Below are 23962 nucleotides of genomic sequence, written 5' to 3'. Positions count from 1 at the left end.
ATAAAGTCCTTTTGTACAAGTCTCTTTAAGACATCTTGCGGGTAAATTTCTATCCAAATGAAAAGGCCCATATATCATCGAGGAAGTTTACTGGCAGGAGCAATCAAGATCAATGATGGCATGGGGCACTAGACCAAGAGTGATGAATGGTCAGAGGTTTTAAGCACAAATATTGTCGGTAACAACCTCAGAGTGGACACCGATGTAATACAAGTACCCCAGAAGAATTTATCAAAAATAATTTTGAACACCTCCAAAGTATGAAAATCATCTTCGAAAAATCCCCCAACACTATTTTTGGCAATTTTAATAAAAATAAGGAGCATCGGTAAAATAACAAAATCATGTGGGGCCCATGTGGCCTACCTCCTGGCCGGGTGTCAGGGGCATGTGGTGGCCCTGGGCACCGCCTCCGTCCCGCCTTTCGCCCCATGATTCCTTCTGCACACAAAACTTCATTATAATGTTTTCTGAATTTTTCTGGTATCAATGAAGAGCACTTTTTGAAAGGTCACCGGCGGGGGCGAAAAACCCACATGAACATTTTTATTGGCCGTTATGTCGGCAAAGCATCCGGATTACAGGGTTTGACGGAGCTGCGACACACACGACGCACTAGGAAGAGCATTTGTATACCTGGCAAACTTAAAATCAACTGGCTGTAGATAAAGGATAAAATGCACAGACCGAAAAATGGGTTGTTTCTTTGAATGGGTTTCACCGTTTCAGCCAAAGTGGAATATTTAAGTGGAGAAGACTTGTAAAATAATGGGTTTAAAAATCCTGAAAGGACAAACTACTAGAAAATACATCTTTTGCTTGTCTACACAAATTTGCAGCTTTCATTCTGGTTACCGCTGCATCTTCCTTCTGCTTCGCCCTCTAAAGAAAAACTGCATGCAAGATTCTGCAACAGCAATGTATTTCTTCTAATAATTGGTGGATCTTCACATCTTGGAGCTGGATGGATTAACAAGCCTTCATTGCATATGCACCTGAAAGAGGAACACAAGAACATGTCTATAAGATGATATCATACAGACGGAATGCTTCAAAGTACACACTGCTGCTTTGATTTCTGAATTCAAACAAAAGCATACGATTTCCTGAATTTGACATGTGTTCCGAATCTGGGAATGCAACCAGCAGCAGCTAATGCTATGTTGTTTGTTGCTTGTACAAAATTCAGATCCACGCTTTGGTTACAGGCTAGCTAGCAAGCGACAGAATAACAACAGGGGCCAAGGAAATCATCTAGGGTGAGTGGACACATCGCCCCGACTACAAGAATCGCTTGCGTAAGAATGGTTCAGATCATGATCCACACGCGACGAAGAGGAATGTGTTTCTTTCAAGGTGCGTGTCATACAACACTTTACAGGAGGCCAATGGTGTTCAAACAAGAGTACTATACTTATACTTGGATAACAGAAAATGCTGTTTAATTAATTATTAAACTTGGTAGTTTCATCAAGTAATCATCATCACATGACTTTAGTCTCTGCGCAGCAGCTGAAACTGGTACCATGAGAACAGATTAGGGATACTATCCTAAGCTGCTATGGGGCTTCAGTTTCATAGTCCCTTCTTAAATGCATGAGCAGAAAGACTGCTATTTTTCTCAAGAAACAATTAGTTGCAGCATCTTTTGCTACAGTATTGTGTCTATGCATGACCAGAATTTTGCGACAGCGAAGAAGAAAAATTAAGACGGATACAAACTTTGTGGGACTTTCTAAATATCGTGCTTCGGAGCAATAAGATAAATGCATACTCCATGGGTCTTTTTGACATAGAGCAGCATCAGTTTAACATAGCAGTCCCTGTGCAAAGCACCACTGCTGTGTAACAGGGTGAAATAAGTAGTAGTACTTTTTTTTTCATATCTAATGTAATTTCTATATGTCCGCAGAAATAAGAGAAAAGCGTATATAAATTATTAAGCCCAACCAACAATGGGATGTTGCAAGCTAATAATAATAGTGTACCTTGATTGATCTCAGTTTTGGGGGGCTTCAAACGCCTGCCTGGTCATGAATACTGCAACCGGTTCACCAGGGGAAGGCGGGGTCTTGTTCAGCACAGAAACATAGCTGCCAGCTTTGGCAACAGTGGCTTCATCAGACGTCGACAACACCTCCACGTGCTCAAGGCCCAACTGCCTTTTGATCAGCTCCAGATTTTGCTCAAGAACATCAATTTCACTGAAAGGGAGCTTCAGCTCCAGAGCATTGGGACCAAAGTTGCTTGTTTCGACTTTCTTCAGCTTGATGAAAGGCATGCACTGTTTCTGAACTTGTCCGAAGTCTGTTCCTTCCTGCCCAACAAAGCAGTTCTTCAGTGCCTCATTGATCTCCTCGTCGGTGGCAAAGGAACATGTCTCGCTATCAAACTTTGACTGGAGCACCTTCAGACACTGCGCTTTCCACCCATAATAGTGCTCATTGACGTATATCAGACCCACGGTCAGCTTGTTTCCCTCCGACGATGGTGGCAGAGGTGCCGCTCCCTTCTTGGGTTTCTTGGAACCAGATTCCTGCGCCTTTAGCAGCTTCCTCATCAAAACTATGGAGTCCTGTAGATATTTGTTTGCAGATCTTAGAGTGGGATCCGGAGCGCCTGCGACTGGCCACCCAGCTTTGATCGCAAAACCATCCTTTCTCAGGAGCTTTCGCCAGACATGCTCGGCGTAGTGCGGACAGATGGGGGTGATGAGCCTGGTCTGGACATCCATAAATCGCCACAAAAGATCACAGTTCATGCCTGCCATTCTGCAACAGAGTCTGTACTCATCCCTCGCCAACTGGAGGTCATAGAACCCAGACTTGAGGGCATCTCTGAACATGAAGGCGTCATAGCTCTTCTCAGTTTCCTTCACAGCAATGTTCATCTCATTCGCAAACACACGGTCAGCAAAAGTAGTGGGAGGCCCTGACCGTAGAGAAGATTCAGAAGCTATGATCTCTTCCATCCACGCGAGCTCTTTCGTGAGCCTCAGAACAGCAGATTCTGCTGTTTCAGTGACGAAGTTGGCATCATCCATGCCGTCACCGGCATCGGCAAGGGCGAACCTAGTTGCGTCGGACGAGTATTCGGCAGTGGCCTCCTTGAGAGTTAGAAAGTTCCCTGTGGACTTGGACATCTTCTCAGAGTTAAGCATAAGATGCCCGTTGCAACGAAATCCGCGAGGCCAGTGGTGCTCCGGAAGGAGTGCCGTGTGGTTGTAGATGCTGAATGTCAGATGGTTCTGGATAAGATCCTTACCAGATACCCGAATATCCAAGGGATACCAATACTCGAATTCTTGCTTCATTTTGCACAGGAGGGCACAAGGGATGTCACTCTTGGGTGCTGGACCATCACAGAACACATAGTCCCATACTTCATCCGTCATCTGTTCTGGTATGATCGATGAAATTTCCTTTCCATACATGTTGCCATTTTGCAGATAATGCGCAACTGTGTAGTACGCCATGTATAGGGTTGAATCGGAAAGAGACTCCACAAGGAACTGCTCATCCCAAGGGATACGAGTACCTAGGCCAAAAGAACGTGAACATGCCCATTGGTTGAGCCAGCCCAACGTGTGCTCGAAACCATTTCGAGTTTCTGCTGAGAAAGTATTCATATTCTCCAAACACCGGACCGCCTTCTGCTTCCACTCATCTTCACCGTAAGTGATGTACCACTGATCTGTGAGCGCAACCACGCACTCGTCGCCGGACCTTGACATAACCTTCTTCTCGGGCTCACTGTACAACACTGCCATGGCTTCTTCCAACAGTTTCTTCCTTATCAGTGGTTTTGCCTCTTGTACCTTTCTTCCACTGAACTCCCCTACAATCATTGTCCCATCAGTAAATCCTTTCAGGTATGTCATTCTTTTTGCTTCAGCGAGCTTCTCCTTGTCATTCTGGCTCTTAATCTTTAGACTGAAGCACACCTTCTCAGCTGACTTATCTCCAAATTCAGGAATGTTGATTACTGGGATAACTTTGAGGGGAAGAACCCACTCATCCTTGACTCCATACTTTGCTCTCAAAGCAGGCTTGGTGACCAAATCTTGCAGGGCCATGAAATCATCTGGCGAATCACTCGGAACACTAGTTACGATGCCGGTGCCTTTATCTGTTAAGATAGTGAGCATGGGCAGTGCATATATGGTTTCACTCAAAGCAAGAGGAGATCTTAACCGCAGACCAATCAGATCACTGCCAGACAGTTCGGCTAAGCAGGTTGGCTTTTCTGGGACCCTGGATAGATGTTGATATGCAAGATTAAGAGCAGCCCTTGCTGTCATGATGAAGACATCAATGTCATTAACCTCGAATGCCCCGTAGTTTCCATCTGGCAATACCCAACAGTTTGTCTGCCCATACATAGTCTCGGGTCTCAACGTCGCTGCTGCCAAATAGACTTTCCTCCCTTCTAAGGCCTTCAGCTTGGGAGGAAAAGGCGAGAGCACCTCCATTTTGATCAACACATACTCCTGTGGCTGCACACCTTCACCTGTTGCTCGATCATGGTCGGCGCAAGGTTGCCCATCCAACGGTGAGTAGATCGTGTACCTCATATCTTTAACAATCCTGTGCAGTTTCTTCAACTTCCTCATTTGCCATCGGACAAAAGAATCATAGAACGGGTTGATGTCAGTGGTTACGAAAGAACGCCTCCAATCACAACCCAGACCAAAATCCTTGAGATGGTCCTTGGCCAACTGAGGGAAGTAAGTCATCCAATGATAAGGATCCTGAAATCTGGCAATCTCTTGATCTGGCAGCGCAAAGCTCTCCATGATCTCCCACTGAAACTTCTGCACACCAGACTTTGCGGCAGCCTTACCTTTCTTGCTCTTAAACTTACCCGGAACAACGGCGACCTGATCAGCCTCTGACACTTCAGCACTTGACTTCTCGTCTGCCACAGGAAATACCGGAGGACTCCCATATTGTGCAATCTCTCGGGCAAGCTTATCCGCCGAGGCCTTTATTGGCATCCCAGTGCAATGGAAAGCGAAGGGTAAAAGGACATTGGACCCACGAAGCCTGTGGTATGCAGCACCAAACTCAAGCTTGGACAGTGAGAAGGCGTGGCCCAAATGCAGTAAACCATTCATGTATGGGTAGGGAAACGTGCCAAAGAATTTTTCGCCGGGCGCCGGAGGTTTGTTCCCAGGCTCGGCCTCAAAAACCCTGTGCTCCTCCCAGCACTCCTGGACAGCATTTTGGATATCGATCAAAAGCTTTGTCCGCGCCTTGCTCTTGCCCTTTTCATGAGTCGATGACATTTTCCTGAACAGTGAAGACAACAAGGTGTCAAACAAGGTGCAAACAGAGTTAAGCATCCAGATTTTAAAACGATACCAAAGAGCTAGCATTATTTGGCAATTTAGATGGCTTAGAGACCAGCAGGCCATTTAACCATTACAAATTCCAGAGACAACTCGCTGAATATGACATGCTGTGAAAAGGTCTGGAGTTCTATATTTTCACCAAAACAGAAGATCTAATGGTTTTCTCCATAGTTGTGAATCCTTAAAAGACATCGATTGTGAACCGTAATGATCATGTGCTAAAGATTACCACAAAAACTAGTTAACACCTATCGGAGCTATCGACTTTTTTAGTGCATAAGTTGTTGTGCAATATTTATTGGTTGAATTTAAAGTTGAAGCTGCTGGTTTGAGATTATAGCATTGAACCGAATGGTTTGATATCATTAAAGCGAGCACATTCATCTCCTTCTCTTCTCCTTGTGTGAAGTACTGTACCCTATCTCTGAGGTGACTTTACTTGATGCAGAAACAAGTTGCATCGGCAACTTAGATGATGGCTTAGAGACCAGCAGGCCATTTAACGATTACAAACTTCAAAGACAACCCGCTGAATATGAAGCGTAATCTATCATACGTGTGGACCGTTTTAGACAGTGACACGATGTGAAAAAGTCTGGAGCTCTATTTTTTTCACCAAAATAAAAGATCTCAGAATAGTTAATTTTGCAGCGGCAAAACATGGTGATGCCACAGACATATTATGAAAAACATTACACTGCGACACATGAGCTTCCTGATGATGAATCAAATCTCTTAACAATGACAACTAGCAGCACTGAGTGCAGAACCTAATAAGTTGGGAAGCCAACGTGAACAACAGCTGAGGGCAAGTTGACGCCACATGTGTATTTGGCTACTATTTGCAGATATTTATTGGTTGAATTTAAAGTTGAAGCTGAAGAGTTGGCAGAGGGCTCGAATCGACCCCTTGCTAGAGCGAACGAGCTACAGAATGCGTTACCTGATGGAGGCGGCTCGCCGCAGCAGGGGCCTTGCGCCGGGGAGGACGGGGCGGCCGGGTGGGGGCGAGCCGGCACCGGCACGAATCAGCTGTGTCAGGTTCAGAAAGTTGAGATCAGAAAGCTGGGGGGCGCACCGCACCGGCGAGGATCGCTGGAGGGAGACTGGGGCTCGAAGGAGTAAGAGAGGGCCTCACCTCGAACGGGACGGAGAAGGTGGGGGGGAAGGGCTCGTCGCCGCCGGTGGTCGATGGAGGTGGCGGCACCGGCGCCCGCCCGATTTTCTATTTATATATTCTTTTGAGCTGATGAATCCGGCTGTTTTTCCTCAGGGAGGGGGGCGATCCTGGCCGTTTCGTGTAAATCCGATGGTCCACGACAGGCGTAAATATTCTTGAGTAGCCGCCAAGCCATGTATATGTTGCTTCCGTGTAAAGGACTCTACTTGACTTTGTATGTTCTTCCTTGAGAGGGACTCTCTTTTTTTAAAAAAAGAGAGAAAGAGAATGACTTTAGGAAGACCAATTCGGACGATGCAAGTCATCCGACACGGCGACCGAGAAGCCCTCCGGTTGGTGGGCCGCATTGAAGTCGGCCGCCCGCTCATTCGCCTGGTTGCGGCTATTTAAGCATGGCTCTGACGCGTCCACACCACACCTCACATCCTCTCCTCTTCGTTCCTCTCCGTCTCTGCTCATTGATGTCGATGATGACCAAGTCCTAGGTCTCCGCGCAGGCAAGTGGTGTCTCCGTATCCGAATCGAGGCACCCCCGTACTCCACAATGCTCGGCTCCTTCGGGAAGGAGGAGATCATCCTCTGCTCCGACAACGGGGGGGGGGGGGGGGGGGGGGCAGGAGTTGCATTAGTCGTGCCTCCTCATGGAGGTCGTCGCGACGGACGAGGATTACCAGGCACACTTGGGGCTCCTCATCGAGCGGGTGCTCAAGGGCGGGGGCGTCCTCGCCGCCACTCCACCGCATCAAGGCGGAGTCGGCGTCGTCGCCTCTCCGACGCATCAAGGCGGAGGCTCCACCCCCCCTCCCCCGGTTGCAACCGTGACGTCCAAATCGAACACCACCATGGTTTTTGAGTTGCGGCTCATCCAGGCGCTCTGGGGTAGCGACACGGAAAAAGTCAAGCATGAGTCGACAACTTTCTGCGACTCATCGACTAGTCGACGACTAGTCGTGTGACTCAAAATCCATGGACGCCACGTGAAGGAGGAACTGGCGTCGCCGCCTCACAACCATTACGCCCGCATCGACGAGTCGGCGTCGCCGTCGTGCCGTGTCTGGTGCGACAAGGCCATAAAGGAGGAGGTGCCCCAACAATTGTGAAGGCGCACGGGCGGCGCCGCGGCTCCTCGTCGTGGAGGATCGTGACGGCGGAGGAGAGGTGGGTGTGGGTTAGGGAGGCGGGCGGAGAGAGCGGCGCAACCAACCACACCAGACGTTGCTCTAGAAATTTTGTCTAGAAAACTTTTTCATTATCATAGTGGATCTAAAAAAAGGGACTTTGCTCCTACTCAAAACCATAGTTGTAGTTGTAATTCAGTCCTTTTCTTTTCTACGGTCAGTTTAGTTCAGCTTCAAAGAAGAGAGCACAAAGCTTATCTCAACCTTGGAAAAGTTACCTTCGTCTCTCCACCACCCACCCCCGTCCGCACGAGGAGCTCCTCCTCCGCCGCCGCCGACGCACCACGCGCGTCGCCGCTCCCCTTCTCGTCGCGTCCCTACCTCCGCAATCTCCGGAACCCCGGTCTTCGAGGTACGAGCCTGCTCTTTCCCCTCCAAAGAACAGCGGAGAAGTAGGCGGGTAGTGATATTGGAGGATTAACTTGGGGGATTCGTGCTTCCCTGCTGCAGATTTCATCATGCTCTCCTTGAGGTGTTGGGCGCCCGCATTCGGTTTAGCGTTCGAGAGAACCGTCGCTCTGCGCCCGCGAAAGTTCAACTCTCTAGTGGTGAGCTGCTCCATTCACCTCCATGGCATGTGGGGTTTGTTCAGAACTTGGTGGTGGTGCTTATCCTGATTGGTACAACCTTGTGGCGCAGGTTTGCGGTGCCAGGGGTCCGAGGCCGAGATATCCTCGCGTGTGGAAAACGGATAAGAGAATCGGGACCGTTTCCAAGTCGCAGAAGCTTGTCAAATGTGTGAGGTTCTTCTGCATTTCGCTGTTGTAATTGTCACTAGAATCTGTACTCTATATAGATTTGTGCTTATCCCTGCTCGGAGACACTAGATTACCCAATGACTCCATGTCTGCACTGCAACAAAAGCAGTTGTTCTGTACTTCAGCTTTCGTATGGAACTCTGCAACTCTCAATTGCGGCAGTGATTTTAATAAATTGTTACATGCAGACTGTTTATCAAAAAATAACTTTGGGCCAACAGATATTATGTGTTCCTTTTTATTTTGTCCCCAAAGGGTTACTGCCAGAGTTCTGTTTCAGCATTTGCGTGACTCCTTTCATCTTCTCCTGCAGATTAAGGGTTTGTCTAACGTAAAGGAGGAGGTTTATGGTGCTCTTGATTCGTTTGTTGCATGGGAACTGGAGTTTCCCTTGATAGCGGTAAAGAAAGCACTGAAGACGCTTGAAGATGAGAAGGAATGGAAAAGAATAATTCAGGTATCAGATAGGAGTTCATGCTTGTTTATGTGGAAGTGTCGATTATTTTGTATGATGTGTTTCTATCTTGTATTTCTAATGAAATTGCTGGTGGATATTATTTCTCTACTGAATATCTAGAATTGGCTCCACCCTTCCACTAATATTCCTTTTTTTGTATCAAGAAAATAATTGCGCGATCTCTGGTTTAGGTTATCAAGTGGATGTTCAATAAAGGTCAAGGGAAGACCATGGGAAGCTATCAAACTTTATTAAATGCTTTAGTCGAGGATGGACGAATTGAGGAAGCAGAAGAGCTATTTCAAAAGATATTCTCAAGATACATGGAGGGTTTGCCCCGTATTTTTTTCATGAAAATAATCTCCTTGTATTACAGATTGGGGTCATACGAGAAGATGTTTGAGGTAGGAAAACAAAACTCAATATATTGTGTTTATTTTCAGTGTGCAAATCTTATAAATGTTGATTTTGCATCTTTTTGTTCTACTTGCACGGAGGGTCAATAACTATACTACTGTAGAACTATCTGCATACTTAGCTGACATAGTAAGATGCGAATCTGTATTCCTTTTATTTATTTTCACCTAATTTTGTGCTTGCCTTAAGAGATTTGGAGTTTGAGTTGGTTGTATTCTACATATTATTGACCTTACACTGGATGTGATTATCACATCATTTTCTTCTGTGGTAGAAAAACTATGCTTAAAGGAACATGGGTACAGAAATGATGCTTACTGCAATGGTTGTTCAGTTTTAACCGTTTCATGTTTCCCTCGCAACTCATCCAGGTTTTTGCTGATATGGAAGAGCTGGGTGTTCGACCTGATACCTCGATTGTCAGGATGCTCGGTGATGTATTTATGAAGCTAGAGATGTTGGACAAATACGAAAAGTTAAATAGGAAATATCCACCGCCAAAATTTGAATATCGATACATCAAAGGCAAGCGCATAAGGATAAGGGTTTATCCAGACAATAGTACCGAAGAGGTAACACAGAGAGACTCTGGCAGAGATGAACTGGAAGACGCAGGAAGCATGAATCCTGACAATGAATTGGAAGAAGCGCCAAGAACAGGCCTGGACAGGAATGTATTAGGCGACACGGCTTCTGGAGACCTTGAATTTGTATAGCTCAGAGCTTAAATTTGGTGCTTTCGTGCCTGCTTCGTCAAAGCAGGTAAGGGTAAAATTGGCTGGTTAGCTTGGTCTAGTTTTCTTTCATGGAACCTTAAAATGCTGAACTAGAACATGTCTGAATTATTCCATCTTGAAATTGGGAGACGTCAATACATCATATCATGATGTTGGAAAGAAAACAAATAATTATTATTTCACGAGTCTCTTTCAAGCAGCCAAGCAAAGAAGTCATGAAATATGTTTGACAATGTAGTGTATGGGGTGTTTAACATGGAATTAGAGAATGTAGAATGTAAAGGATTGGATCAAAAATTATGTCTACAGTGTAACTGTGTGAGGTGTTTGACAGGGAATTTATGAATCTCGTGTTTGATCTGAACAAAAAAGTTTCTTCAGAGTATCGACTCTGCTTGGTGGTTTACTAAATCATCATTCACTCTGCTTGCATATTATTCATGCTTCATCCAAATGCTTCTATCATATGTGAATGTTTCTGCCCTTTCTCCAGTGTGCTGCAACATGTTCTATGTAATCTAGCAATTTAGACCGACCCTGCCAAATTTGGAAATGGAGATCTCATCTCCCTGAAATGATATGGTATGTTCTCCTGATGACCTGATAGCTCATTTCCAGGACAGGCTTTGTTTGAATTTCTTAAAAAATAATCATGTTTGGCATGAGGCAGGATACAGTCGCCGACGATCTTTGCCATGCCGTGCCGCATCCAGCAAGGGTCATTCTGGAATCTGGATAGCGAGGCCAGGACGAAGGCGGATGGTTCTCTGACACAAAATCATGTACAAGTATTATTCTGTAGCACTAGCAACAGCATTAGGCAGTAGTGTTTCACTGGAATGGAATGGTTGTACTATAAAGTAGAAACCTTAGCGCCTGTTTTGGACTTGCAATGAATCAGTATCATTACTCCAATTTTCCCTGTTTTCAAGGTCTGGTCTTTTTTTTTTGTCAATTTGTATAGAAACAAACTGTTTCACGTAAAATCCCTTCGTTCCAAACAGGACTCTGGCTGTTCTGTCTGGAATTTCATGGATCATTGCTATCTACTACCTCCGTTCCTAAATATATGACGTTTTGGCAATAGCAAGTATGCAGGAACTAACAGTAGTGGCTGTAATTGATTGAAAGCTGCCTGCTTTCCTCTAGTTTTCTCCATGATCACAGTAACTGTTAGTACTAGGAATTCACTTAACTTGAATTAGTTGTACTGCACACAAATCTTTAGCAGCTGCACAATGGCAAGAGCTAACAAAGGAAGAAAGCTGAACGGAACGCCAGAGAGAACTTTGTCATTTGCAACTGCGGGTGCAAAAACAACTGGGCACCGCAATGCACGCCGACAGAAGAACAGACATTTTTCTCCTTCGGTCAAAATTGGATAAAAAATTATAGACTGAATACATGAATAAATTCTGTACATGCCACAATTATTGGGTGCCAAATAACTTGAGCTGGGCCAGACCAGATCCACACACACCGCGAGCACAAAGGCACTGTTTTGCTGGGGAGATTCACCATAAAGGGAGGGTAAGGTAATCCAACACCACGGTGAAAAAATTCCAACATGTCAGTGACCTAAACCATGACAGCAACAAGGGTCCCAAGAGATGGAATGACCATCATCTATATTTATTGGACTTCTCCTCATCATCCCACAGCCCGTGCAGATCGCATTTACGGCTCTGCAATGTGGGAGTTAAATATGAGTTTGTCTTCCTCCATCCCTCGGCAAACCAGCATGAGGGAGAAAGGTAACTAGCTTCAAGGTGCAAGTCAGAAAACCAAGCAAGTTTGCGCTGCTTGAATCTGGGATGAGCTTGCATGGATTAAAATAACAGATCAGCATTGCCATCAGCTCGATGGCTCCAGTAACACCAAAGCATCAGTTAGTTTGCGCTGGAATTCAGCAGGCATGCACACGCGCACAACAAGGTCAGAGGAAAGCGTACGCTGACGCAGCTCCCACGAGATGTCTCAACCTCGAATGATCTGCATGTGAGCATGAAAGCGTTCAGTTTTTGCTGAAGCAGATAACATAGTTTTTTTCACGATTCTAAAGTGCCCATTTTCCTATATAAATTGCTTGAAAGCAGTGATTCTGATTATGTGTGTTCATGTGTTTCAATGTTTACTCATCAATATGAATGCGACTGTTTGTGGAGGGGGCTACAAATTCATATTAAAGCAAAGTGAATGTATTTACTTGCATTTAAGTGGCGTGGTGTAAGTGTGCAAAAGCAACAAAATGTCAACTGAAAACATGCAAAATAAAAACAGTTGAACATAGAGTTTAAGTACTTGGAACAATTACCAATTTTGCCGAACTCCTGTTTTTTAAAGTCAACATTGCTGCTTCCGCGAAGGCTTGTGCAGCTACAGCATCAGCTTCTGCAGCCTCCGCTTCTCTCACTGCGGCCTCAGCTTCCGCCATGATAGCGTCTGCCTCAGCAACCGCACGAGCGGCTGCAGCTGCAGCCTCTTCTGCACTCATGTTTCTCATACGTGCAAGTTCAGCATCTACCTGAGATTTAGTGTGGGCTGTAAAGCCATCCCTCTCTACCTTCTCTACCTTGGTTGGCTCCTTTTTTATATCATCAAGCAGCAGCATTTTGGAGCTTCGCCCTTCTAAAAAAGACGAGCTAGGGGCTATCCTGTACTTCCGATTCACCTAAAATTGTTAAACTTCAGTACTGGGCTGCATGGCAGATGGATTATACTCTTTGAAAGAGTAACCTATCCTATCTAGGTGTGAACATACAAATTTTCAAGGCTAAAATAGAAAGATTATCCAGGTTCATGGTTTTAGGGACCTTACATTCCAACTAAAAATATATATAACAGAGCAATTTCCAGGTGGTCCATGGCAAAAAAAATACGCATACAAAAGATATCATTGGCACCAAAGAGATCCAGCAAAAGGTATAATAGTATCTTTCTGAAATATAGTATGACATTTTGAATCTTACTAACTAGATAAATACTGTACTACTAGATATGTTACGACACTGAAAGAAATTATAATAGAATAGATAAGTACTCCCTCCGTTCCTAAATATAATTCTTTGGAGAGATTTCACTATGAACCACATACGGATGTATGTAGATGCATTTTAGAGTGTAGATTCACTCATTTTGCTCCATATGTAGTCCATAGTGGAATCTCTACAAAGACTTATATTTAGGAACGGAGGGAGTAGATGCCAATAGCAGGCAAACAATGTTTGGAACAAAGAGTGCTCACGCATGTGTTGCTAGGGCGAATGCATTTTGGGGGCACAACATATCAAGCACAGTCATCCATATAATGATAAATCCATACATAATATGTAAACATACAATATGAAAACATCCTAGTTCAATTCAATTGAGCATCATCAGAATTAATTTATATGCTACAACAATGGTAACAGGTGTGACTTTGCTACTATATCAGGGCATTTTTTCTACCTCTTTATAATCTATACAATAATGGAGTTACGGTTGAAAGAAACGTTACTACCTTCATCAATTTCCCAGATGATGTCAACTCATTCAGTTTTGCAGACAGTACATGATCAAAATCAGCAGGTGGCCAGTATTGTTCCTACATGAATGGAAAATTGTTAAGAACGGTGCAATCTACATAACAAACTAGATTAGGTAGAACTCTACCACAATGGAATGCGATTTCATAGCCACTGGTTATAATGAAATCATTTCTGCATGTCTATGTTGTCCCAGAATTTTCTGCATCACTGCCTGAATAATTATCAAAACTATATTAAGTGATCGGTGACGTAAATAAATGAGTACTGTTTTTCTATTCATGAAGACTACGAGATTTGGCATTTGTAAAGGATCATATATTAGGTTTGTTGTTGACATTTCATTGTGATGAAGTATACACCATAAACAGAAGAAGCGTAGAAACCTCAATGTAATTAGCAACGGCTGTTTTGTATGACCCTGTAGGCTCATTCAAGGTCTTCACGGCCTCCAGTATGATATTTTCTAGCCTGCAGGAACGGCGCCATAGAGGTATATTAAAGCAGTCAAAACCTTGCAAGTTTCTGTTCAAGAAACTGGTAGGACAAAGGACATAAACAAGCATTCCAAACCAGCATATCAAACAGGGCACCTCTACCTGGATAGCGATTTATTCCCTGAACCTGTAGTAAACGTTACGATAGGCTTTATGATAGGCTTCACGTCAATGACGTCATCATCGCCGTCAGAGGTGATGGTGGTGATCGCCGTTGAGTGGCTTTCCTGCTTCGGAGCAGACCTTGGCTTCTTAGCCGTGGGAGTCGTCGTGGTCGTCGTCCTCACTTTGTCGCGAGTGCCCGACGCGTTCACCGTGACATTCATGTTCCGCCACTTGTCCTGCAATCGCTCAACAGTCATCAGAGTCTCCAACCTAGTAGAGGCGCGCATGGTCTGACAGCCGAGGAAACGGACGCAGGAACGAACCTTGAGGTCAACGTTGGATCGGCACCGCAGGATGTTGCTGAACTCGGGGTCCTTGAGTATGGTGCGCCATTTCCCGGCCCCGTGCTTGCCTATCCCGGCCTTGAGCGCCGCCTCCTCCTCCGCCGTCCACTTCTGCTTCGGTGCACCCATCTGCTTCAGCCTTGCCCTAGGAGTCTAGGGCACCCCTTCCTCCTCCTCCTCCTTCAACAACGACAGCAACAGCGCCTGCCGCCAAACAGAACGGATGCGGATCTAGACCCGGAATTCCTCTAGGTCAGTTCGGGATCGACTAATCAACCACCGGATCGACGCCTACAAAGCTCGTGCTCGTACGTACCTCGGAGACGAAGGCCGCAGACGGGGCGGGGGCGGGGGCGCGGCGAGGTGCGGCGGAGACGGTGGCCGCGCGCGGGGGGCGCCGGCTGGGGCTAGGGCACGTTCGGCGGCAGGTCTAGGGCACGGTAGATTGGAGCTTGAGATAGGGCAGGGCAGCATAGGGGAGAGGAGGATACGGTGGAGAGGAAAAGTCGCCGCGGGGGTGTTGGTTTTTTTTTTTTCTGTTCACCCTGTCGACACACCGAAAGCAGAGGAGATTTGATTTGTTTTGGCCCTCGAGAAATTCGACAAAATCTGCCGTGCTTTTGCGCACTTTGCGTATTTAACTTTTGACGAAATATCATTTTGTATTATTAGAAAATTTGTAAGGATTTAGGACTAGAATTTGGGTCTATTGGTTCAAGGGGCTTTTTTTTTTGCGAAAATGGTTCGAGGGAATTCATGGGCATTTAGAATATTTCTATAAGAGTAACTCCAATAGCTCCCCTATCCATAAAAAAACTACACTCCACGAAAAGTTAAGACAAAAATGGCACTTCCATATCTTTGTCTCTCCTCCAAGAAAAGACCGCTACGGTTTCTGCCTCCCGTCGGCGGCGCCGCCGATCTGCCACGTCTCCTGTGGCCTTAGGGCCATGGGTGCGCGGTAGATCCCGGGCTTTGTCCACGGAAGGGCTTCGTTTTTAGGTGTTTCTTTAAGTTTTGTAGGGTTTGTGTCTTGCTCAGGAAGACGAAACGGCGGCGGCTACTTGAAGATGGAACAAGGTTCTCCCCGGCTAGCCCCCGTCCTGTTAGTGCGTCTAGCACCGTCGGAGGGCGCGTGGACGTGTGTCTCCGGCGGATCTCGCGGGTTTCGGTCGGTGAGTGCTTTTGGTGGATCTGCTTGGATCAGGTCTTTATTTCTCGTTCTTCGTGTGTCTTTAGGTTGGATCCTTTCGATCTACACTTCTCTTCATTTGTGGTGGTTACTGTTCTGGTGCGGTCCTATGGGGCCTTAGCATGATAACTTCCTGACTGTCTACTACAACAAGTTGTGCACGGCTTCGACGGGCGCGGGGGGGGGGGGGGGGGGGGGGGGGTGGGGCCGATGACAACAGCGCGCCTTCGGCTCGTTTCAGCGCCTATAGTCGTCGCTAGGTGTTCTACGTAACTGGATGTAATTTTAGTTATTTCTAGTGTTCACTATAATGTCATAATTGAAAATAAATAGATCAAAAGTTTCTAAAAAAACACTTCAATAGCTCACGTGAACCTAATTTTTTTCCTTGAGGATTCCGTAAAAATTTCTCCCAACTCCCCTCATATTTACGGAAGCATATCCCTTTCCGTATAATTTGGCAGACAGGAAACCGCGTAAAAGTTCATGAGAGTTAGAGGGTCATTAAGCTCGTAGCTCGATTCTTAATTAACAGAGTTAATCATTGATTTTAGCTTGTTAAATTTAACGAGTTTCACAAGTAGCTCGTTAAGCCCATTAACATAAAACAAAACATATTTGTTATGCAACAACATTTTTGTAGTATGCAACCCATCTATTCAATCTAATCAACTCAATCCAACTTATAGCGGACAACAAACACCATATTCCTTCGTAAGAATTACACCCACACTCTCATGACATAGGCCATAACACATCATAGTCCATTAACGAAGCCTCGCGAGTGTTCACGAGCTTAACGAGTTTTAAATGAACGAAGCCGAGCATGATTTTTTGGCCCATTAAGCTTAACGAGCCATGCAGCTTTTTAATCCACCCCTGTGCCCAAGAAACCCTCGTGCAACCCCCTGCAGGGCCGCGTCGCCCCGCCTGACCATGCCGACTCAAACCCGTGTCACCCTGCCTCCTCCGTGGCCACACCGCCACGCCGCACCTTATCGTCGTTGCACCGTCACACATAGGAGCTCATTGTCGGTCATGTGACGGACAACGTCGTCCATGACACTGACTTGTGGGCCCTAGGCTTGTTTAATGGGAAATAAAAATAATACGGGGAAGATGCTTACGGAAACTGAGAAATTACCTGACCAGACAACTTATCCTAAGTTACACAGACTTCCCATAGAGCCACTTTTACGGGAAGGTTCTTACAGGAGCTATAAAACTATTTGGTTTGTAAGATTGGAAAATATACAACTTTTTTTCCCTATGTTTGACTGTCCGTGCAACTTCCGAGGAAAAGCTATACAATTTATTTCCCTTTCCTGTATAAGTTGCGACTAGGGCAAATTCTTCCTTTAGATTCTTCGATGGTCAGCCCGCAGATTCGCATCCCCTTTGTCTGTCGCTCCGGCGGTTGGTGGCGAGGAGAGGAAATCCGGTGTCTTGGCTCCGACGGATCGCAATGCTTCTTCTTTGAGTTGATCTTTCGGCCTTTGATCCTCCTTGAGTTCGTTCATCTGAACGGAATTGATGGAGCTCCGTCGTAGATTTTTGTCATCTCCTTGGGGCGACGTGGTTAAGTTTTTTGCTTGTGGGTGCGATATGGTGAGATCCGGTGTCAGGCACTTTAGATCAATTCAAGAGTTCAACGTCGATGGCTAAGGCTCCAAACGTTGGTCCTTAGAGGCACATGCACGAAGACTATCATCGATGGGACAAGGTCGGTTTCATTGGGGAGCAACGACAACGGCTCGTTCTGACAGCGGTAGTGGTCGCTTGATGGTCCAGAGAGCTCAATGTAAGTTGTATTTTGTGTGCGGTGCTTTGAACGTATGGTGAACTTTTATAATACATTTGGGCCATTTTTGCAAAAAGAAAAGTCACTGCTTGGGTAATTTGAACAAAATTTTAATAGATTTGGTTCATTTCAAAAAAAGTGAAATAATTTTGTTCAAATGTGTTTACCAAGAAAAATTGTTAAAATGTGTTTATTTTACAGATTACAGAAAACTGTTTGGGCTAATCACGAAATAATTTAGTTTTATCCACTTCTCACACACACAAACCATGGATGCATTTGCTTCCCAAATACGTACGCCACAAGTGTGCACAAACTCGCTCCACGGTAAAAACACTATTCCCCTTTCCCAATGAGAAAGAGACAACCTCGTCTTCCGCCTCGTGCGGACTCTCCTCCGGCGCCAGATCCCGGTGACTCCCCTCCCTTGACGGCCTTCGTGGTTGGCGGTGTGGACGGGGTCGCGTTGTGCATGGATCATATATAGTTGTAGGTATGGGGCCTAACAATCTAGCTTTTGTGCCGGCGACGGTTGTGGCGGCGTTGTCGAATAAGGCTCCAGATCTTCCCTTGACGAGGCAGTTTGCGTGGTCAATGGCGGATCTGGGTGTCACTGTTTTGCTGCTTGGTTGGCATGGCGGCGGCGGTGACCAAGTGTTGGCGGTTGTGTGCCCCAAACATGCCTCTGCCTGGGTGGTGCCGCCTCCGGCATCATCATTCCGTATTGGCGCTTGTATCGAAGATGTGTGGCCGACGTTGTTCGTCATGATGGTGGATACGACGGTGTGCGCGAGAAGACGTGTTCCCGTGCTGGGTTTGTGACTTGTGGCGGCGAATCTGATGACTCTCCTTCGACTTCATTGGACGGAGGAGCCATTTCTGGGCTAAGGTGCATGAGGATAGATCCCGGTCGAAGCTCCACAACGACAATGGCCTGGCATGTTATGGCAGGCTTCTTCTTCGACTAAGAAAGCCAATTCGGTTATGGTGCGACCTCAGCTCATGTGATGGTTGTCGGTGTCAAAACCGTCGGATCTCGGGTAGGGGGTCCCGAACTGTGCGTCTAAGGTCGATGGTAACAGGAGACAGGGGACACAATGTTTACCCAGGTTCGGGCCCTCTCTATGGAGGTAACACCCTACTTCCTGCTTGATTGATCTCGATGAATATGAGTATTACAAGAGTTGATCTACCACGAGATCGTAATGGCTAAACCCTAGGAGTCTAGCCTGTATGACTAAGGTAATGAGTATATCCTCCTCCGGACTAACTCCTCGGCTTATATAGACACCAGGAGGATCTAGGGTTACACAAGGTCGGTTACAAAGAAAGGAATCTACACATTTGATCGCCAAGTTTGCCTTCCACGCCAGGGAGAGTCCCATCCGGACACAAGTAGAGTCTTTGGTCCTTGTATCTTCAAAACCCATCAGTCCGGCCCATGGTTAATAGGCCGGACGCCCGAGGACCCCTTAGTCCAGGACTCCCTCAGTAGCCCCTGAACCTGGCTTCAATGACAAGGTATCCGGCGCATAGATCTGTCTTCGGCATTGCAAGGCGGGTTCCTCCTTCCGAACTCCAAGATAGTCTTCGGACATAGTGATCGTGTCCGGACCTGTAACACACACACCACACACAACCGCAGAGAATATAATATTCCATGAGTCCAATCTGCTGACAACTTTTTTGCAACATGACATCACGTTCGCCCGGTCATAATTTCGAACCGTTTTTCGTTTGCCGCTCCACGTTTCGGGACGCGGTTGCTATTGGCACGCCTTGTCAAAGCAGAGATCGTGTTCCCTTATTGCGGGATTCTCATCAATACGGGCGTGGGTAACCCAACCGTGCCGTTTACATAGCCCTTGGGAACAGGCGAGTTTTAAGGCGAGTGGGGAGGCGTTCAATATTCACTGCCTTTATAAGGAGGTAAGGATCCCCTTTCTTTACTCACGCCTTCCCTCCCTCTCTATCCTTCCATTCTCGAGCTCCAGCGCCCAAGTTCTTGTCTTTTCCATTCCGAGCAAACACCCAACCATGTCCGGATCCGGAGGTCAGGGCAAGTGGATGGCCTCCTCCGTCGAGGAGAAGGACATTGCCGAGCTTCGGGAGGCCAGGTATCTGGCGAAAGAGATCACCCACCAGCTCCCGACCAAGGGACAAGTCGTCCCCACACCCAAACCCAACGAGAGGGTGGTGTTCCTCCCTCATTTCGTCCGCGGGCTAGGGTTTCCACTCCACCCTTTCGTCCGCGGGCTGATGTTCTATTACGGACTAGATTTCCATGATCTAGCCCCGAACTCCTTCCTCAACATCTTGGCATTCATTGTCGTGTGTGAGGCTTTCCTCCGCATCCAGCCCCACTTCGGACTATGGCTCAAAATCTTCAACGTGAAGCCGAAGGTGGTGGATGGCCAACACGTAGAGTGGGGAGGCGCCATGGTGAGCAAGATGCCCAACATCACCTGGCCTAAGGGCACTTTTGTGGAGACCGTCAAAGAGTGGCAGAAGCAGTGGTTCTACATCACCGAGCCACGTGGCGCCACTTGGGTGGCGGCTCCCGAATTCAAGGCCGGAGCCCCAATGCGGCTCACCTCCTGGATGAAGAAGGGCCTCGATGGTCTTCGTCGGACGAACTGATTGCGCTGCAAACGCGCATTCAGAGCATGTTGGATAAAAACATCAAGCTCGTCGACGTGATCCAGGTGATGCTGGTTCGCCGGATCCTCCCCTGCCAAAGCCGAAGCTTCCCTTTATGGGAGTTCGATCAGGTGAAGCACCAGACCCTGGAGAGGCTCTTCGGAACTACTCACGAAGATGCCTGGAAGTTGCTCTTCAAGGGCAACGAGAAGCCGCCGGTCATAGATTCGGACCGTGGGCACGACCATACCCATCCCGCCAATGCGGTAAGTCCTTCTCCTCTCAAGGTGTACCTTCTACTCGTTTGTTCAAGGAGGATGCCTAATCTTTACTATGTTGTTTCAGGAGTAGACGGAGAGAGCGAAGCGAATCCAGTGTTCGGCTCCGCTGCCCGAAGAGCCAGCCATCCCACTCCTGGTGAAGATGTTGGTTCCGGCGCCTTATCAGCCGCCGGAGAAAAAGGCCAAGAAGAAGGCCAAGGGGGCCAAAGGCGACCCCCATCGCAAGGGTGCTTCGGACGTGACGTCCGAAGACGAAGAGACTCACTCCTCCGCCGCTGAGGATGATGACGAGGAGGAGGAGGAGAACCCTCCCCCTGAAGAAGGGAAGAAGAAGAGGGCGGCCTCCACAAGTCTGGAGGCGGGGACGTCCAAGAAGGGGAAGGGCTCCCTTGCGGATAACTCCGCGTGGGATGTCGACAGCAGTCCGGAGCGACGCCCCCGGCCCAAGCCCCAAGCCGCATCGTAAGTGCTAAAACCCGTACATGTCCGTACATCTGGCCTCTTCATTGTATTGATTATGTCAAATTGTGCTGTTACAGCTCGACCCACGACAGCTCCGAGCGGTCCTCAACAGGAGGTTCGCTGGATTCAAAGGCGATGGCCAGCGAGTCACCGTAGGCCGCTCGCTCTCCCCAGGCCAAGGGCGACGCCGAGGTGCTGTCCCAAAGGACTTTCCTAGGCCGGGGAGAGGTTTAGGAGGTGCGAGAGGGCGAAACCTCCGTCGCCGGACACCAGGGGGAGCAAATCCCCATGGAGACTGGAGATGAGGGCCGTATTCAGTTCGGCCCTCAGCCGAATACGATTCCGGAGACCAATACGGCTCCAGAATCCGGAGTGCCACCTCCTTCGACAGAAGAGGGTATGCCCCTTCCATCGGTGACCCCTGTCCAACCAGGGGCACCGGATAATCTGCTGGAAGCGCTACGAGGCGCTGCCATCGTGGATGAGCACCGTATCCTTATGGGTACGATGATTGAGAAGGTTCAGTCCGCCAAGAGCGGACTAACCGAAGCCTGCAGCAGCCTGCTGACAGGTTTTGAGGTAAGCGACGCAAAAAGAGGAAATCCCGATATAGACAGTAGCCACTGAGACACTGTCCGGTGTTCGGAAAGAAAGGCCGGACAGGGGATCAATCCATGACTACAGGAAACTAACCAAGTATGTCTTGTATGAATAAACAGGCGTCGCTGCTGGCCACGGCCTCACACACTGCCGAAGTCTCTGGACTGAAGCAGAGACTTGAGTGGGCCGAGGAAGAACTCGGCCAGGCGAGGAGGTAGCTCCAGGAGCAGCAAGGTATGTAGTACCTCGCTATGTACTCGGAAAGAACAACCGGAGTGTTATGATATGTGCAGGAGCGACGACCGAGGTCGAGGCCCTGAAAAAGGCCCTGGCCGAAGCCGAGGATAAAGCTGCCAAAAAGCAAGCAGCTTGGAAGAAGCTCAAGGCCAGGGTGACCGAGGTCCAGCAAGAGTTGCAGGACGCTGTGAAGAAGTGCGAGACCTTGGAGCGTGATGCTTCGGCTCAGGGAACTGAGCTCGCCAAGGCTCGCCAAAGCGCAGAAACCGCCCAGATTGAAGCCCAGGGCACCCTCCAGGAGATCCAGGAGGGCAGGAAGATCGCGGCGGGTAAGGCGTTTAGTATGCAAAGCAAGTACGTGAAGAAGAAGTATCTTTTACTAACCCGGATTCGGAGTTATCCAGGGGCTTTTGTAGATCTGCCATGCAGTGTGTCCGACGCTGCGGAGTTCTTTCGAGCCGAAGAAGGGAGCTCCATAGAGAAGCTGTTCTGGTCGCAATATCTTGCGCCAGAACATCCGGTGCCCTTCAACGATCAGCTAAAACAGCTGGTCGAGCTGCACGGGGTGGCCGAACTGGCCATGAAGGATTTGATAATCCGGCCGTGGCCAGCCGAAGCCATACCCAACAGCTACTTCGGCCTCGTGAAGCGGCTGGTGAGTGCCTGTCCTCGGCTGCACGTCGTCAAGCGATCGACCTGCATCGAGGGCGCGCGGATGGCCTTCGCGCGAGTCAAGATATGGTGGGCGAAGATGGATGCATCAAGCTCATGACAGAGGGGCCACCCGAGGGCAAGGAGCACCGCACACCGAGCAGTATTTTGGAGACGTCCTGGAGGGGTCTCGTATTGTAGTGACACAGTGTTCGCAAGACATTATCTTTGAGTAAAATATGTTCGAGTTGTCTCTGCCTTGTATGATAAGACAAAGTGGTTATGTAATATAATGGTTGTTATGTTTTGAAAATTTTACCTCATGTGCGGCCGTGTTATATGAAATCTGAGAGTTGGCCAGTCGTCGGCTTCTGCCCCCACGTAGGTAGTACGGAGGTGTTCGGGATGGAATCTAAACACTCTTGATCCAATTGTATGGTCCCTAAAGGAGGTGTTTAGCGCAACGAACCAGGCAATCATACTATGCGGCTTGTACACCCTCATTTAGCCGTAGGGGTTTGACAAATAAAAAAATGTGGGCGCAACCCCTAGTATCCGAACTAGAGTGTTGTGAGCGCCTGATCGGGAAGTACCGACCCTTCGCTTAAAAGCGGAAAAAACCTCCAACAATTTGAAACCTCCGAAGAGCTGACAGGCTCTCACCGTATCATGATAGTCAGTTTTCGGCTTTCTCTACTGAGGTGCTCCTTTGGGTAAACCAAGGCACAATCGCAGTAGTTCTCCCTTTACTACCTTAGCCGATATAGCGGAACGTAAGGTAGCAAGCATAGGAGCCGGGCAACCCAACTATTGACCAAAGACATGATTCAGAGCCAATGCATATAGTGCTAAATTCGGGGTGCCGAACTATACTATAAAAAAGTGTTCGGACTTTTGTTGCTGTAGTGCGGGGTACTATGAAGCCCCTGGCAAATATGAAACATACCAAAGTGTACGGGTGCTATCTGATGAGGTTACCACCAGAAGAAAAATGAAAGGAAAACAGAAAGGATGCAAAGGTAATAAGCTGGGGCCCTAAAGTTCGGGCCGGGAACTGTTTCCATTATAATTTGATTAATACGTCAAGGCGCATTGATACAAATAGTGCGATAAGCAACAGGCTATTTAACATGCCAAAACCAAGGAAGACCTGCATGTGGGTCCTGAAAAACAGGTAGAGTGATCGTTAACGAAACCACCTTGAAAGTCCCCCATACGTCTGTGTTTCTTGCCGTCTTGGTGTGTTTATCCTTCAAGAGGACCGGTGATCAGGCCATCAGATGGGGCCTGTGGGATTGAAACCTGAAAAGGGAAAAGAGGAAAAGTGAAAGTATGTGTGTATCCGGTGCCGGTTGAGCCGTACTGTGGATCACAAGCTAGCTATGCCTCCGTCGATGCCCATGGAATTTTGAGTGCGTAGTTATGTACGCGTGGTATGAATGCCGCCACTTGATCGGGACTGAGACGGAGGCTGAATTGCTAGTCGAGCTCCTGACGAGCCGAGCTGTCCTGCTGCAGAGTAGTTCAGACCCTCTTAACGGTGTC

General features: G+C 47.6%; 3 protein-coding genes across 6 annotated transcripts; 1 reads left to right on the top strand and 2 right to left on the bottom strand.

The window, feature by feature from the left end:
* Positions 1-684: 684 nt before the first annotated feature.
* Positions 685-6651, bottom strand: LOC109744778 (leucine--tRNA ligase, cytoplasmic). The gene is made up of 4 exons (XM_020303924.4): positions 6492-6651; positions 6297-6385; positions 1989-5291; positions 685-995 (listed from the first exon to the last, which is right to left on the bottom strand). The coding sequence occupies exon 3, from the start codon at positions 5285-5287 to the stop codon at positions 2000-2002; it is 3288 nt and encodes a 1095-aa protein (XP_020159513.1). The 5' UTR covers positions 5288-5291; positions 6297-6385; positions 6492-6651; the 3' UTR covers positions 685-995; positions 1989-1999.
* A 1164-nt stretch (positions 6652-7815) lies between these two features.
* Positions 7816-11011, top strand: LOC109744780 (pentatricopeptide repeat-containing protein At4g21190). 4 transcript variants are annotated; one of them, XR_005756143.3, is made up of 8 exons: positions 7816-8063; positions 8162-8259; positions 8351-8449; positions 8783-8926; positions 9118-9330; positions 9715-10105; positions 10574-10662; positions 10758-11011. XR_005756143.3 is itself a non-coding variant. In XM_040388819.3 (7 exons), the coding sequence occupies exons 2-6, from the start codon at positions 8170-8172 to the stop codon at positions 10057-10059; spliced, it is 891 nt and encodes a 296-aa protein (XP_040244753.1). In that variant the 5' UTR covers positions 7816-8063; positions 8162-8169; the 3' UTR covers positions 10060-10105; positions 10688-10843. The 4 variants fall into 4 exon arrangements, 2 of the variants coding, with proteins under 2 accessions (XP_040244753.1, XP_073355873.1); XR_005756142.3 differs by having other exon boundaries at positions 10751-11011; XM_040388819.3 differs by lacking the exon at positions 10574-10662 and having other exon boundaries at positions 10688-10843.
* Positions 11012-11346: 335 nt separating this feature from the next.
* LOC109744779 (single myb histone 5) lies at positions 11347-15145 on the bottom strand. The gene is made up of 7 exons (XM_020303925.4): positions 14870-15145; positions 14533-14784; positions 14207-14445; positions 13994-14078; positions 13583-13666; positions 12395-12751; positions 11347-12072 (listed from the first exon to the last, which is right to left on the bottom strand). Exons 2-7 carry the CDS (start codon positions 14680-14682, stop codon positions 12058-12060), a joined length of 930 nt encoding a protein of 309 aa, XP_020159514.1. The 5' UTR covers positions 14683-14784; positions 14870-15145; the 3' UTR covers positions 11347-12057.
* Positions 15146-23962: the final 8817 nt, after the last annotated feature.

This window comes from Aegilops tauschii, chromosome 5 (genome assembly GCF_002575655.3).
Source record: "Aegilops tauschii subsp. strangulata cultivar AL8/78 chromosome 5, Aet v6.0, whole genome shotgun sequence".
Classification (NCBI taxonomy): Eukaryota; Viridiplantae; Streptophyta; class Magnoliopsida; order Poales; family Poaceae; genus Aegilops; species Aegilops tauschii.
Note: the sequence above shows the minus strand (reverse complement) of the source record. Positions and strands in the feature narration are given on the sequence as shown.